Source organism: Cupressus sempervirens, chromosome 10, assembly GCF_028749045.1.
Source record: "Cupressus sempervirens isolate cs-2001-9-10 chromosome 10, ASM2874904v1, whole genome shotgun sequence".
Lineage (NCBI taxonomy): Eukaryota > Viridiplantae > Streptophyta > Pinopsida > Cupressales > Cupressaceae > Cupressus > Cupressus sempervirens.
This window is the reverse complement of record NC_143127.1, coordinates 161,135,229-161,152,638: the sequence shown is the minus strand read 5'-3', so window position 1 is coordinate 161,152,638 and position 17,410 is coordinate 161,135,229. Positions and strand designations below refer to the sequence as shown.

Genomic DNA, 17,410 nt, shown 5'->3' with positions numbered 1-17,410 from the left:
CTCCATAGTTAAACCCAAAGCTTGCAAATTTGGTATCATCGCTGTAATTAAAGAAGCAGCGCCTAATATGCTTCTGCAAGAATCAGAAATAGTTAGAGCCGTAGTTATACGTACGTGTAAAGAACTTAAACATAGCGATGGAATGATAATACGATCTGATGACAATGCAGCAGTTGTCATTGATCAGAAAGGAAATCCAAGAGGAACTCGAGTTTTTGGTTCAGTTACTGAAGAATTGAGAGAATTGAATTTCACCAAAATAATCTCATTGGCTCCTGAAGTACTATAAATACTGATAAATTATGTAAAAGTAATGTCAAGCATATTCCTAAAAAAAGATAAACATGCCTTTATATTTAGTAAATTATTAAGAATTAGTTCGTCATAGGTAACAATTTGCAAGCTTTGGGTTTAACTATGGAGGAAACTCTGTAGTTAAGCGCGCTCAGACTGAAGTAGTATTGGGATGGGTGACCTCCCGGGAAGTCCCGGTGCTTCACCCTTATGAGCATCACCTAGATCCAATGAGTGCTAAATGTTCTTCATGTTGAATCACTACTCATGAAACATGGGTCATCGAGTTTGACTCAAAATCACACAGTTAAATCTTGATATTCACATCACTACCTATAACTTGTTTGCAGATGACCTCCATAAAAAAAAAAATTTGTACCCTACAATTTATAAAGCAACAGAGACGACGTCAAATTCCACTGCTTAATGGGGAACACAGGGTTTAACACAATGTAGTTTGCGCATTCCCCAGAAAGGTAGGCCGGTATTACAAACAATGATTATTATATAAGTTTGGTTCCACATTTTCGCTCCAAATATGGAGTGGATGGTCTATATTAATAGCCAAAATGCCTTCGCAAAAACCTTAAGAAGTAACGTGTCTATGAAATCAAAATCACTCACGCGAGCAGCAGCGTCAGCAATTGAATCACAAGATGGCGATGAAGTGAATGCCCTTGAGATGAGCACAATGCAAAAGGGTATGCTATTGAAGGACGAGGTAAATCCCACAATCATCTCACTCAATCTTGATGTCTGTATCTCTCACTTGAAGGTTTCTGCTAATGCTAAAACAACAAAACAAGGCAAACAAGTTCATGCCCACTTGATAAAATGTGGGATTGAGTTAGATAGTAATGTTTTCTTAGCTTCTAATCTTGTGAACATGTATGCCAATTCTGGTAGTATTTTGGATGCTCGCAAAGTATTTAACGGAATGTCAAACCCAAACAGTTTCGCAAGGAACGCAATAATTAGGGGATTGGTCACTCGTGGAAATTGTGAGGAAAGCCTAAATTTTTACTATCAAACAGAGGCACGAGGTTTCCTGCCTGATAAATTCACCTTTCCCTCTGTTATCAAGGCCTGTTCGGTTTTGCAGTCTGTTAGGCAGGGCAAGGAGATTCATAATCGTATAATTAAAGCTGGTTTGGAAGTGGATTTATATGTTGGCAGTGCTCTTGTGGACATGTATTCGAAATGCGGAATTCTGGATTATGCACGTCAAGTGTTTGACAAAATGTCTCAGAGAGACGTGGTCTTATGGACTGCATTGGTTGCTGCCTATGCTCAGAATGGAAGCTGTGATGAGGCTATGATGTTGTTCTGTCAAATGGGAAATGAAAACTTAAAGCCTAATACCATCACTTGGAATGTAATAATTGCTGGCTATGCCGAACATGGACCTTATGGCGAGGCCTTGAATCAATTGCGTCAAATGCAACTGGCGTGTATGGTTCCAGATGTGGTTACGGTTGTTAGTGTGCTGCCTGCGTGTGCCCACTTGGCAGCTCTACAGAAGGGGAGAGAGATACATGGTTACATTATTAGAAGGGGATTCGAGGCTGATGTTTTTGTTATGAGCGCTCTTATAGACATGTATGCTAAGTGTGGAATTATTGATTGTGCCCGGCATCTTTTTGACAAGATGGAAATAAGAGACGTGGTTTCATGGAATGCAATGATTGTTGCTTATGGGATGCATGGGCATTGTGAAGATGCCCTCTTTCTCTTCAATGAGATGCAGAAACAACAAATTAGCCCAACTCGGGTAACCTTTGTTAGTGTCCTTTCTGCTTGCAGCCATGCTGGCTTACTAGATGAAGGTTTTAAATGGTTCAACTGCATGATCCATGATTATAACATTACACCTGGATTGGAACACTATGCTTGCATGGTTGACCTTCTCGGACGTGCAGGCCATCTTGACGAAGCACACAAATTTATCAAAAACATGCCAATTGAGCCTGGTATTGATTTGTGGGGAGCATTGCTTGGTGCTTGCAGAATTCACGGCAATGTAGAGTTAGGAGAAAGTGCAGCAGAACATATTTTCCAGTTAGATACTGATGATGCAGGATATTATGTTATGCTTTCAAACATTTATGCTGAAGCTGGTAGGTGGGATGGTGTGGCAAAGGTCAGATTACTCCTCAAAGGGCGAAGATTGAAAAAGAGACCAGGGTGCAGTTGGATTGAAGTCAACAACACACTTCAGGAATTTTGGTAGGAGTGAAGTCTCACCTTCAATATGGTGATATATATACAACATTAGAGAGATTGGATGGACAGGTAAAGGAGGCAGATATGTGCCTGACAGTTTCTTTGGGCTATAGTTTGTTGACAAGAACGAGAAGGAAGCCATTCAGGGTCATGGTGAGAAACTTTGCATTGCTTTTAGGTTTACAAGAACATGCCTTGGAACACTCTCTGGATCACCAAAGACGTTTGTTTGTGTGATGATTGTCATCATCCTATGAAGTACATCTCCAAATTTTTTAAGAGAAATAGTTTTGAAGGAAAATAATTTTAATGATGGAATGTGTTTCCATGGGATTATTGTAGATTAAATTTGAAACAGGCAAATATATTGTTGCATAACAGAAATTTAACATACAACAATCCACTTGTCTTTATAGGCAATGCCTACAGTTACTGCTTGTATTGTTGCTTTGGATGGTGGACACACTAGAGCAAATTGGCAGGGGGATGTGAGTAGTCTTATAATTCTTTTATGCTATATTAATGCATTATTTGTTACAGTTGCAATAACATATAATCTATTCTAACCATCATCGATAGAAAATAAAGCCATAAAACAATGCAGTTTGATGTTCAAAAATCACAATTAAAGGTTACATTGAGTGTCAAAGAGAGGTACAAGATGGACAACATTTATATAAAATCAGCATGGTCAAGGTAACGCAATTGTAGCTCCATTATTTTTATTATTCATTGTTGTAACTAGAAGTCCTGCAGGTCTGGTAGCTTGGTTGACAATAATATTATTATCAAGTTTCAAGTTTTCACTTTGCACCAGGATAAATTCTCTGCTATGTTTAAAATTTAACAGTAATTTTCAGTCAGATGCAATTTTAGCAACAAAGAATTTGAATGGGGATCGAGAACAGGAAAACCAGCAATGGTGGCCAACCTGGCATTTCTGTAGATTGGGGTGCTGGAAATGCGCAGCAATCCTCACAGTGGAAAGGACAGAATGTAGGAGAATTGACAGACAAGCAGGAAGGTGGTAAGGATCCCAATGACGGGGACCCACAGGGTGATGGGGCTCCCATTGAACCAGGGGAATGTCTAAACAATGCGATCCCAATGGAGCAAATGAAAAATCTATGGAGGATAAGGAAAATCCGGTGAAGGGTGTGTTATCCGCTGGGGCCAAGGAAAAACATGTAGGGTGTCCTTGGTCATCTCTTTTTGGAATCAAGCCAAATGGAAGGTCTGCCTTCCTTCAGGTCAACTATATTTCTAAACCCTCCACTGGTAAGTTTTCCATTTATATCCCTGATCGTTTAATAGATCACATGATATCTACTATGACGCTATCATTGGGAGGAAAATTTTTGGGTTCAAGACCCGATATTGATGTGGGGAGGGCTTTTGCCAAAAAGGAACGACAGCTGAAGGGACAGATTGAAGTAGCGGCTATGCCAAAAGTATGGAAATTGCCAACATTGATATGGCAAGATGCCTGCATGCAAATGGCTTTCTTTTAATCTTGTTCGCTCTCCATATTTGAAGAGGATGTAGAGAAGTGCTAATGAAGCCCCTGTAGGGTATTTAGGTCTTGGTTTTGAGAGAGTACGACTACCTTGTTGGATTAAGAGGTCGAGTTGATTGATGAGCAATTGAAGACCATCAAGGACTCATGGATTGAGACAGGGATAACAATTGTTTTAGACGGGTGGAAAGATGCTAGAAATCGTCCATGGATCAATGTTTTGTCAGTGTCCCCTAAAGGGGCAATTTTTTTGAAAGGAGTGAATTGTGAGGGGCAGTGTATTTTGCTAATATTCTCATCTCTACAATTGAAGAAGTGGGTGCTAGAAATGTTGTCCAAGTTGTAGTAGACAATGCAAAGAATTGTAGAGCTGTTGGTTTGTTGGTTGAAGAGAGATACCAGCATATTTTTTGGACACCTTGTGCGGTTCATCCACTCAATCTTATGCTACAAAAGATTCAAAAGAGTATTGAGTGGATTGAGAAGGTGTATTTAGAAGTTGAGGACATCTAGATGTTCATCACAAACCACCACATGACTAAAGGAATATTCAAAATGTTCTCACGTTTGGAGCTGATGAAGTTAAGTGAACTTGAACTCAAGTTAGTTATTTAATTTTAAAAAAATAGCATCTTACAATTTTTTATTTTTCGATTGTGCAATGTGTATTCTTTTTTGAAGTATGTATCTAATAGTTGTATTTCTTTTGTTCTATTTTATGTTACAGGTTGCTGAGACATGATTTGCATCAAATATAATCATCTTGAGACGACTTATGGAAGTGAAAGAGGCACTTTCCAATATGGTAATCAGCAACAGTTGGGCTATATGGAGGCAAAGCAATAGTGAGAGGGCATCCAAAATAAAGCATAGGATATTAGATGACTTATGGTGGGAACATGTGGAATATCTCATTAAGCTCACCAAGTTCATTATGATCATGCTTAGGTACATAGAGATGGATAGGCCTTGCCTTGGAGAGATCTATGATGGCATAAACTCAATGCTTGGGAAGATCAAGCAAATTGTAAATGAAAAAGAGCAAGATCCTCAAGAGACCTTCTTCAAACAATTGCAAGCAAGTTTTGTAGAAAGATGGAACACAATGACTACTTCTCTACATTTGCTTGCCTATGCATTGACACCCAAATACTATAGCACCCAATATACTGATCTACTAGGAAGGCTACCACCCTATAGAGATTTAGGATACAAGGCAGAATTTTAAAGACTCTTTCCTAATGATGATATGTGAGATTTGATTACGGATGAGTTTTTACTGCTGGTGGATGCAAAATCTCTAAGTAATGATGCTCTTCGTCATCGGTTTAGGAAGGATGCTCATAGTTGGTGGTACCTCCATGGCCAAAGATTATAAACGTTGCAGCCCTTTGGAATTAAAGTGATATCACAAGTAAGTTTAATTTTAAAAAGCTTACGATTAGTTTACTTTGTCTTTATAAATTGCTAAAAATTCTAAGTTTCAATATACATAATTTAAATTTTATTTTAATTGTTTACTTGGTCATGTCTTCATAGGTTGCTAGTTGATCTGCTTTGGAAATAAATTGGAGCACATATTCTTTCATCCACTTAGTGAAGTGCAAAAGGTTGCAATCAAAAAGAGTGGAGAGCTTAATATTTGTGCATTACAACTTGTGCCTCCTCTCGCACAAGACTAAAGAATACAGAGAAGGGGAGACAAAGAGGTGGTATGTAAATGCAGAGTTGGCAGAGTTGGATGCTTTTGCTTCTCAGCTTACAATTGGAGGTTTTGATGCCCATACTATTATTATTGCTGCTGATACAAAGAAGGGAAGAGGTGGTATGTAAATGCAAACTTGGCAGACTTGGATGCTTCTTCTTCTCAGCTTACAATTGAATATTTTGAAGATTTTGATGCCCATGCTATTATTGTTGCTGCTGATCCCATTGTCCTTAGCTCTGTTGCTGAGTCAACTAATGCCGAAGAACTAGGAGGAGGAGAAGAAGAAGAAGAAGATGTAGAAGATGAATATGAATACATTTTTAATGCATTAGTTGAAACTTGAACTTGAAACAATGATACTTGAACTTGCTGTTATGATTCATGAATCATGATTTAATTATAATGTTTTGAATCTTTGATGGTATGATCACGATTTATGATGCTATGATTACAAGTTTGAAGTTTATGCATATGGTGTTTTTGTTGTTTAAATGATTAAATCATGACTTTATGATACTATGTTACAGTCTAATTTTAACTTATGCTTCTAGGCTTCATAAATTGTTTATATATAATTTTTTATAATTATTACATGTTTTTGTGCAAACAAACTCAAGACCCTTTCCAAAAACTTTTGGTGCTAGGGAACCGGTTCTTTGAATTCAAACTTTGAGTCGAACTCAAACCGGTAACTAAGGCTTAGATGATGAAACCCCCTGGACGAAAGTGAAGAGTAAAAAGGGGAAGAGCTAAGGGTATTGTAGGTGGTCATCCTCATCCTTCGGCAAATCTGGTCGATAGGGCTAACATTTGGCCTCCTCCTAGTATGGAGAAACTACGAGAAACATAGTTAAGGCGGGGATATTGGAACTCCAAAACGAGCTTTGGGTAGACCAACTTAGAGACAAATCAGAAAACAGGAGAGTAGACAAAATATAGCAGATGGTAAATAGTTAACCAACCAAAAAATGTGTTCCTCGCCTAAAAAATGAAGATATCTCATGGAATATTCAAGGGCTTAATGACTCTTTACAAGAAGGAAGTTCTTAGGAATATTGCTAGAGATCACAAACTAGACATTAGTCTGAAGCAGGAGACCAAGATGTCTAGTGACAAGGTTGAAAAAATAAAAGTCTTCAAGAATGGTGATGTTTTTGGTAGTGGTTTGGAGGGAGCCTCTGGAGGGACAACCATGTTTTGGAACCTTAACCACATTAAGGGAGTGTTGCTAAAAGTTGAAGATAATATTGTCAACATTAGGTTTCATCATATTAGAGATGGATTCACTTGGATCCTATTTAACATCTACTCCCCTAACACTAGGACTATAAGAGCCAGATTTTGGAATAGGTCATGGGCTTGCAGGCGAAATTTTACTGGAAATTGCTGGCTTGTCATAGGAGTCTTCAATACCCCCCTTAAAGACAATGAAATGTTTGGAGGATCTCAGACCCAATTGGACAACAACTAGAGTTGTCCATAGAAAAATTAGGAATGAGCTGATTCAAGTACGCTAGGATAGGGCTTTGGTCTTGCATGACTGGCTGACTAAGTACCTATGTTCTCTTTATTATTTCTAGAGTTGGCTTTGACCTCTTTCCTATTTCCTTCATTGTGGAGCTGATTTGTGGTAAGAGAAACTTTGCCTTTAGATTCGAGAAAATGTGGCTTTCACATCCTAATATGGAAGATTGTATTAAGGAATGGTAGAATATAAATATAGATGGGAATGTTATGTTCAAATTGGTTAAAAAACTAAGACATACTAAGGATACGGTGAGGGAGTTGAACAAGGTCTTTTGGGACATCTTCGCATCAAAAGTGGAAGTTCAACTTGAACTAAAAGACATTCAAGACAAAAATTCAATCTGTTGGTTATAGTATGGACACAATGGCTAAGGAGATGAGACCTTGGTTAAATACTACGATATTATAGCCAAGGAGGAGGTGTTCTAGAAACAAAGATCTCAGGCCTTGTGGCTCTCTGCGGGTGTTAGGAATACAAAATATTCCCATATGATTGCCCTCTAGCATAAAGTGGCTAATAAAATATCTCATATAATTACTGATTTGCTTCTCTTCCTTATTTGTTGATATCAATCTTAGTATGGAAGATCAAATGTGTTGCTTTCAGTGATCCCATCCATTTTGAATGAAGACCATAATAAGTTTTTGTCAATCATCCCTATAATCAAGGAGATCGAGTTAGTAGTCTCTTCTTTCGAAGGTGAGAAAGCCCCTAACCCTAATAGATTCCCTATGTTTTTCTTTCAAAAAATTTGGTACATTGTTGAAAAAGATGTTTATAATGTGATCAAGGAGTTCTTTGGGTCTAGATGCTTATTGAAGGAGATCAATTCTACTTTCATTGTTCTTATGCTTGAAAAGCCAAGTGCAAATTCTATGAATAACTTTAGACCGATCAATCTTTGTAATTCCTTATATAATTTTTTTCCTTAAGTGTTGACATCTAGGATCCTTTATGTGCTTCCTCAACTCATTTCCCCGCAACAAAATGGCTTTGTCCCTATTATGTCTTGAAATTTGCACCCAACCAAACTCAAAGAAAAGAACTAGAAATTTTTGGTAACATTGAACCACTCATAGGCAGTGGGATTTTCCTATGAAACTGAGTGGATCTTCGAGTTATAGGCCGACTCCTTGAGATAAACACCTAAGCTCTTGTAACTATCAAATGAATTGAACTTGGTAGGAAAAGGGAGAAAGATGGAGAAATATACCTAAAACTAAACTTAGCTAATAGGTGATACACCAAAACTCATGAATACTAAAGACATGACTGTTAACAAGATAGTGAAAATCCTCCTATTGATCAACACTTAAATCCTATACTGACTTGCATTAATATTTCATAGTAAGGTCTTGATAATGAGAGTTAAGGAACGTGAAAACATTCACAAAACAATCCTGAAAACAGAAGACACAAATTACAACTTGCAAGCAAAAGCACAAACTGCAACTAGGTGATAACCGAGATAGAATGATAAGGAATCCCGAAAATTCACTTAACATTGAATCGATCAGATATTACTCACACACAGTAATAGAAAGGATTAAGGCTGGATTTTAAATTAGAAAAATATCACTAAATGATTCAGTACATGTATATAGTATCCTCCAAAAAGAATTACAAAATATACAGAAAATGACAAGGACACGAAAATATGTCACAAAATTCCTCTCTGCATAATCAGAACTCCCTTTACAATCACTGTCCAAAAGACTAAGTAACAATCCTCATGGGTCGAATTCATGAAAGAAGGCTCCAAAAAAGGAGTCAAATCTTATAAAAAATGACTCACTGCCTTATAACCCACCAAGTCATAAACTAGACACCCCTATGACTTACTCCTTACTGCCCTTAAAGTTCTCCAACTGATCATAAAGCCCCCAAAAATACCTAGTCAAAACCAAATCAGACCCAAACTGAACCTTAGAAAAACTCCTCATGACTTTAAATGATAATACTAAGTCTTTGAATATAGCATTCCTCATAACTCCTAAGACTAAGTATTGCAACATATGTCATATTGACCCATTAGTCATAAGACAAATTCAAATTTTCCTCTTTCACTTTTATTTGTATTTAAGAAATAACAACAATATTAAAGTGACTTATAAATGTCATTTAATACTTTGTTTACAATATTAACTAATGCAAATAGAAAACCTTAAAGTAATTAAATCTCCCCCTTCCCAAAACTCACAGCATACTTTGGAAAAAAAAAAAGAAAAAAAATTATCCAAAGTTATTGGACTTCAAAAATATTACAAATGACTTGAGGAAAGTAAAATGAAAAAGCTTTCCCAACCCTAAAGCCATTCATTTCATAAACCACATTCTCTGGAAGAGTTTGAGAAACAACTGTGGCTAGGTTTCCTGTGTTTTTAGCAGCCATCATTGGAGGGTTTGTTCCAGCATTTTGCATTTTCTTGTTGTCGCTATTGATCTTTCGGGTTGGAGGTAATTTTCCATTTGGAGCCTCTGCAGAGTCTTCTGTCTTTTCTCTGCTGGACACATTTTATGCTGCTGTTTTTGTGTTGGAAGCTTTTGTGGCTTGAAACCGTCATGCCTGGAAATCTGGATTTGTCAATTCTGATGTACTGGCACGTTTTCTTGCCGTGACTGCTCTCTGTTTTTTCTTTGGCACTTGTTCTGAAGTTTGACGTCAAAGATGGACATATCTGCTTGCGTTAATATATTTTCCTCTGCCATTTGACTCAAAGGTGAAGTTTTCTTGTTACATTTTGAATATGTTTCATGATGTTAAAGACACCATTTTCTGTTGGAACCTTTTGTGGCTTGAAATTGGTTTTTGCTTTGCTTATATCATTACTGCCGCTGCTGCTAGGGTTGTGATTCTTCATTCTGGTTCCTCATATGCCTTTTAAGCTCATGATTCGGCACTTAAAGAAAACAAATCTGAAAGTTCTGGAAAGATGCTTGACAGGAGCTTGTTATTGATGTTTTTCCCTTTACTGTAGATGACTCCTTGTGGGTTTTTCAAATTTTTTGCAATTTTTTGTTGGCATTATTTGGAAGGATTCAAATTTCTGTAGTGTACTTGCAATTACTCCAAATTGTATAAGTAAGAAAAATGCTTCTTTTATACTTGCTGGACATTCCATGTTATTCTTTATTTGGAGGCTTTGACGTGAGCTGTGATTCTGGACACATTTTTTGTTTGATTTTAGCCCACCCTTGAAGGTTTTACTCCACCTTCTTGCTTTTTCTGATATGGAGTTGGCTTCACGGGCTGGAGGTAGTCTGAAAAATGTTTTCATTTGCAAAAGTTTTTAAACATATAACTTTACTCCTGCTATTCATAAAATCTTCCCCCCTTTGCTTGATACTGTGACATTTCTCTGCCTCTTTTGCTTCTAAGAGTCATGATTCCTCATTCTGGGGTTTGCATATTGTAATATGACATGACTTTAGCTAGGAATCTTACTGCCGTGGCTGCACATCTTCTGGGTATCTGTGTTATACATCTCTGAACTTTCATTCCAGCTGTGACTGTCACTTACTACTATTGGAGTTCGTTACAATTTCTGAGCTTTTTTTGGATATTAAAGCCGCCATTACTAATCTTTGCTGTGAATATGATGCAGGAGCATCTTGTATCCGAAATAAAGGGGGCATGTTGAAAGTAAAATTTAAAATTAAGGGAAAAAGGAGAAAAGGAAAAAGAAAAAGAAAAAGGAATTTCTATTTTCGAGGTGCATAGGTGGCGTAATAGAAAAATAAAATAAAAAATGATTGTCATTCCATTTATCGAGGTGTGTACGTGGAATTTTAGAAGGTTGTGGATATTGTGTAGGTGGAATCCTAGAAGGTTGTGGATATTGTGTAGGTGGAATTCTAGAAGGTTGTGGATAAATCATGCATTGGGTGGTAAGTGCCTATTTAAGCAAGGCATATGAGCATTTCTAATCAAGCTGGAAGGTGTGAAGGCTTCAAGGTGTGAAAGTTGGGAAAGTGTAAGCTCTTCTTGTAGAAGCTCTTGTTGTGCAAGTTAGTTGGAAGCTCTTAGTGAGGAAGCCCTCTTATATTGTAAGAATTTGGGGTTCTTTCATTTGGAGAATATTTTAAGGATTTTCAAGTATAATAAAATTGCTTGGGAAGCATTTGTCTCTCTTTGTCTCCATATTGTTGCAATTTTGGTTATGAGATGGTAGGGTGGTGTGGCCCTTCATCAGAATGCCATAGATATTATACTGTCTGCTTTTACCTTGTATTTTCCTTCATGCACATTATGGAAGATTTCAGCAGCAAATCCTTTCTGTTCTCCAACTTTTATATTTATATGTGCTTTTTCCTAACTAATTCTGTATTGACATCCATTTCATTTGTGAAAAGAAATATTGCTGGAATAACTGACTGTCTTTCAGCATGTTCTGAGCTCAAGTTTCTACCTCATGATTCACTCTTGTCTCTCCTTGTTGGAAATTCCTTACATCAGCTTGGAATCACCTCCTCCAGTGGCCCTTCTTAGCTCTCTTGATTTAGATTCTTAGCTTGCTGTTGACTGTCATTATATTTTGCTTATATTTTCAGAGTAAAATGTAACCATTCTTCTGCTGATAATTGTATTGATCTTTCATATTTCCATACTTTTCAGCTTGTCATTGAACTATATTTATGATATTCATGAAATTCTTTTCAGAACTGATTTCAAACAGCAAACAGTTGTAAAAAGGTATCCTTGAATGTTTAATCAATCTTTGCATAGTTGAACCTGTATTGACCAGTGCCCATGTTGCTGCTGTGTCTTCTTTACTTGGTAGCAAAATAATATTCCTATCTTGTTCAGCTTAGATTTATGGGATTTTGACAATAAGATGAAGCCACTCTTGTTAATTCTTGGCAGTTTTTAGTGTTCAAACCTTCCTTTTGTCTTCAATATGCTCATAATTTACTTCTTTGCTGCACCTGTTCTCTTGTCCTCAGAACACACAAGATGTCTATTTGCTTTTTGTGATGTTTATCTTTTGTCAATACCAAAATGCATTCCATTGTTAAGCTTTTATTGTTATCACACTTGGTTGTATGTACTAAAGTAAAAGGTTTCAAAATTGTTAATAATGTCCCTTTGATACTTCTGTTCTTCTGTTCTTAATCAATTCATTGGTGCTTTTTCTAGCGAGTACGCTGGTCTCAATAACCCTTGTGGGAACCTACTGTTAAATTTGCGTACCCGTTAGAAATAGGATGTTGCATAGGAAACAAACACGTTAGTAGTAAAGCATTTTGTCTTGAAAATATTTCCTTCCTTGCTGATATATATTTTATTTATGAAAATGAATGGCATGTTAGGAAAGATGAATGAGGCGAATGAGACACTTGCATTGCTTAGATCCATTGGATCTAACAAATTGCCTTATGAATGCAGGGTCCGGATGTGTGGATGGAGCGTAGCACGAGCAGCGGATGGATGGAAAACGACCAGTCATTACAGGCAATGACTGGTGCCCATGACTTCTACTCTTTTGCTTTCTTTTCTGTCATTTACTTTTGTAGAGTAGAATTGATGCAAGAGCATCTAGTGGTGTAAGGGCAATCCTGTATCACCCAAAAATATCCTTAGTGTTAGTTTCTGTTTAATATGTTTTCATTTTTGATTACCCATTTGGGTCAATTAAAGATTCCAACTCTCATAGTTCCACTATTGGTTTTCTGGGTTAGAGTTTTTGAGCACTTTGGGATACGTGCCAAGGCAGAAAATAGGTTATTTTATAATTGAGCCATAATTATGATGAGTTAGAGGGTGTAAGTTGGAGGGATGATTATACTTGTAATTTAAAGCACTCTAGACAAAGAATCAGGTCAATAGGCTTTATGGTTTGAAAGTTATTGCAGTTTTAAGTTGCCTAGAGACCTCCTAAGAGCGCATCGAAGTCAGATTTGAGGCACTAAATGACCTTGTACGGGCCCAAAAAATGGGGGATGAGCGAAGCTGGTCTATAGGGCTATAGAGCGTTTAGAGAGCTTTTCAGAAATGTAAACAGTTCGTCAATCGAAGTCCTGGATCAAAAGTTATGCCTCCCAGAAGTTGGACTACCATTTTTGGATTCTTCTTATTTTGCACCGACTTCTGACGTGTTTTCTAGAACCTTTTGTTTTGGTGGTGGATGCCAAATGGCATATTCTAAAATGTATTCCTAACCCTAAACCTAATTTGGTTAAGGACATTTTTGGCATTGTAAAGGTAGTTTTTTGGTGGAGTTTGGGAGAAGGTACTATGAGAAGGGTTTTTTCCAGAATTTGATAATATTGTAAGCCCATAGGGCATGTCGTGGAGTCTATTTTTGTTGTACTGAATGTAATAGCATATCATTTCCGATAATAATATTCCCCTTTCTTGTTGTGTTCATTTTTGTCTTGGATTGTGCCTTCATCAAGTGGTATCAGAGCAAGTCTTCCTGAGTGTGTAGACAGAGCGCTGACTGTGAGGCAGTTTGCACAAGGACCGTGTGGTTGTGAGTTTTGATACACGAAGGGAGCGTGGTGGAAGGGTTGAAGTTGTTACTCTTGAGATTAGAGCCCTCTAGAGACAAGTCCAGGCATTACAAGAGGAGATCCGTAGAGGGATGAATGTTACCGTAGGCGACGAAAGTGAGGAAGAAAATGAAGAAGGAAATATTGGGCAAGAAGGGGAAGGAGACGGAGAAGTCCTAAACTAGGTGGAGGAGAGGCTTTTTAGGGCCATTGCCAAGCTTGGAATAAGACCTAAAATTGACGTCGGCATGTTTTCAGAAAATCTAAACCCAGATGAGTTGATCGACTGGATCAATGAGGTGGAAGAATATTTTGAGTATGAGGATATCGAGGACCTTGATAGGGTTAAGTTTGCGAAGGCCAAAATGAAAGGCCATGCCAAAAATCTGGTGGCAAGAGATTCAATTGGAAAGAAATAGGAGAGGAAAGGAGAAAATCACAAGATGGGATCGCATGGTGGACAAACTAAAGAAGCAGTTCGTTCCTACTTATTACGAGCTTGATTTGTTTAAAAAGATGCAAGGGTTAAAGCAAGCAGAAAAATCTGTCCAAGAATACACAGAGGAATTTTACCGAGTCCTTATTAGGGCGGGGCATGCAGAAGCAAACAAAGAGAAGGTTGCTTGTTACCTTGGGTTAAGACCTAGCATTCAGGAGGAGTTAAGTCTGTTTAGAATGACTAACATGGAAGAGGCATACCAATTTGCCTTTACGAGTTGAGGAGAAGCTTAACAAAAAGTTTGATGGAAGGCAAAGAGGGTGCAGTCAAGGAGGAAGGGGAGGTGGTAGGTTATTTGGAGGCTGAAATGAGAACCAGAAGAAAAATGAAGATGTGGGTACTAGCCGAAATTAGAGGAACAAGGGTTTTGACCGCTCCCGTGATCAAAACTTTGGAGATCAGAGAGGAAGAGGTAGAGACAAGGACAAGGTTTAGGAAGAGGAGGTATCCGTGGTACCTGTTTTCATTGCAATGAAGGTCATCATGCCTTTGAATGCCCTCAACGCCAAAGAAGGACAAATAGGAGAGTTGATGGTCAAGCAAGGATTGCTCATGTGGATGATGATGCACAGTATCACATTTAGAGGATGCTGAAAGAGGAGAGGTTCTATTTAATGAAAGGGTCTTACTGAGCGGTGAGATTGAACTTGGACAAAGGAGTTTTTTTTGTACCAGGTGCAAGTGAGGGTAAATGTTGTGATGTGATTGTTGACGGTGGAAGCACTAACAACTTGGTGTCAGAGGAGATGGTCTCAAAGCTAAAGCTCAAGAGGGAGAAACACCTCCAACCCTATTGGATTGCTTGGGTGCAAGATGATCATAAGGTCCTGGTTAGTGAGCAATGTTTGGTAAAGTTCAAGATTGGGAGTTACCATGACGAGGCTTTCTGTGACATCATTCCAATGGATGTCTGCCATTTATTGTTGGGAAGGCCGTGGTAGTTTGATAGGCATGCTATACATGACGGTCATTCAAATACATACTCTCTGACAAAGGATGGAGTTTGTCATAAATTGAAGTCCTTGATAAAGGAGGATGAAAAGGTATGCAGTAGTGCTAGGGTATGTCTTGTTGATGGAAGAAAATTTCTGGATGGCATGAAACATCAACATATATGTTATGCTTTAATTCCTAGAAAAGATAAGGAAGGTAGTAGTGAAATTCCGCTTGAAGTATCAAGTCTATTAAGTGAGTATGGAGATGTCATCTCTGATAATGTTTCAGAAGGGTTGCCGCCAATAAGGAAAATCAGTCATCAAATAGATCTAGCCCATGGAGCTAGTTTGCCTAACAAGGCTTCTCATAGGATGACTCCTAATTGAGATTGAGGAGCTAAACAGACAAGTTCAGGAACTGTTGAGGAAAGGTTTGATTCAAGAAAGCCTGAGTCCATGTGCAGTACTTGCAGTGTTGGTACCAAAGAAGGATGGAGAGTCGAGAATGTGTACAAACTCTCGGGCCATAAATAGAATAACCATCTAGTATCGGTTTCCTTTGCCAAGAATGGATGATCTTATGGACTGTTTGAGTGGAGCTCAGTACTTCACAAAGATAGATCTCAAAAGTGGTTATCACCATATACAAATATGAGAGGGAGATGAGTGGAAAATTGCATTCAAGACCAAGGAGGGTCTATATGAGTAGTTAGTCATGCCCTTTGGACTGACCAATGTGCCAAGCACCTTCATGTAGCTTATGAATGAAGTACTAAAGAAATTATTGGAAAAATTTGTTATTGTCTATTTGGATGAGAAATTGTTGATTAATTTGAAGACATGTAGCTTTGTCAAAAGGAACTTAATTTGAGGCATTATTTGTTGCCAAAAGAATTTGTTTTGTATATTGATCACCAGGCATTGAAGTACCTAAATAGCCAAGGTAAATTAAATCAAAGACATTTGAAATGGGTAGAGTTCATGCAAAGCTATACATTTGTATTGACACAGAAGCGGGAGGTCTAATAGGGTTGCAGATGCATTAAGTAGGAGAGAGTTATTGGTGGTAGTAATGCAGGTTGAAGTGGTTGGGTTTGATGAACTCAAGAATCTGTACCCTGAGGATCCTGACTTTGCAGAGGCTTGGAAGGCTTTTAAAGAACCTATTACTCTAGACAAGACCAAGTGGCTAGATTACATGATTTAGGATGGTATGTTGTTCAAGGGAAGTCAATTGTGTATTCCAAGGAGTTCCATGAGGGAGAACTTGATCAAGGAGAAGCATAGTGGAGCTATGGCAAGACAATTCAGTTGAGATAAGACCATTGCCATTATTAGAGAGCATTATTTTTGACCTCAATTGTCATAGGATGTGAAGAAGTTTGTGCAGAGTTGTCAAGTATGTCAAACAACCAAAGGATTTAGTCAAAATACTGGACTCTATCAGCCATTGCCTGTTCCATCGAAGCCTTGGGGGGACATAAATATGGATTTTGTTATTCGATTCCAAGGACACAAAGGGGTAATGACTCAATATTTGTGGTGGTTGATAGTTTCTTCAAGATGACACATTTCATTCCATGCCCCAAGACTCATGATGTAGTGCATATTGCAGATTTGTTTTCCAGAGAGGTGGTGAGGTTACATGGTCTCCCAAAAAGTATTGTTTCTGATAGAGATACTAAATTTGTTGGGTATTTCTTGAGGACTTTGTGGAAGAAGTTGAAGATAGAATTGAAGTTTAGTTCTACACATCATCCACAGATTGATGGACAAATAGAAGTAGTGAATAGAAGTTTGGGCAATTTGCTGAGGTGTTTAGTAGGAGATAAACCGAAGGGATGGGACTTGATTCTACCACAAGTAGAATTTGCTTACAATAATTTTGTAAATAGGAGTATTGGTAGATCGTCATTCCAAATTGTGTATGGGAGTAGTTCAAGGACTGCACCAGAGCTGAGATGGAGCAAGGGGATAGGACAAGTGTTGAGGCAAAAGACTTTGCTAAACATGTCAAGAACCTACATGAGGAGGTGCAAGCCCATATTACCAAGATGAACCTACAGTATAAGGCTAGGGCAAATCAAAAGAGGAGACATAAGGAGTTCCAATTTGGAGATCAGGTTATGGTATACTTGAGGAAGGAACGATTTCTAGTGGGTACCTACAACAAGCTGAAGATGAAGAAATTTGGCTCTTGCAAAATTTTGAAGAA

The 17,410-nt window shown here is 37.9% G+C and overlaps 2 protein-coding genes across 7 annotated transcripts in view; both read left to right on the top strand.

The window, feature by feature from the left end:
• Positions 1–712: 712 nt before the first annotated feature.
• Positions 713–17,410, top strand: part of LOC149533091 (pentatricopeptide repeat-containing protein At2g20540-like) — a 34,305-nt gene continuing 17,607 nt past the window's right edge. For 2 of the 6 annotated variants that reach the window (XR_016356704.1, XR_016356705.1), the window contains exons 1-2: positions 717–2,670; positions 2,934–3,005. Coding sequence is in view for 1 of the 6 variants with exons in the window: in XM_089803225.1 (XP_089659351.1) it covers positions 833–2,520; positions 2,631–2,754 (1,812 nt within the window). In the remaining 5 variants the exon portion in view is untranslated. The other 4 variants (XR_016356707.1, XM_089803225.1, XR_016356706.1 and 1 more) reach the window with 4 other exon arrangements.
• The window catches only part of LOC149533090 (uncharacterized), a 32,729-nt gene continuing 18,330 nt past the window's right edge, over positions 3,012–17,410 (top strand). Inside the window, exons 1-4 of the mRNA XM_089803226.1 lie at positions 3,012–4,614; positions 4,761–5,447; positions 5,573–5,858; positions 12,656–12,721. Of these exons, the coding sequence (XP_089659352.1) occupies positions 5,754–5,858; positions 12,656–12,721 (171 nt within the window). The 5' untranslated portion in view covers positions 3,012–4,614; positions 4,761–5,447; positions 5,573–5,753. The remainder of the gene's footprint in view (positions 4,615–4,760; positions 5,448–5,572; positions 5,859–12,655; positions 12,722–17,410) is intronic.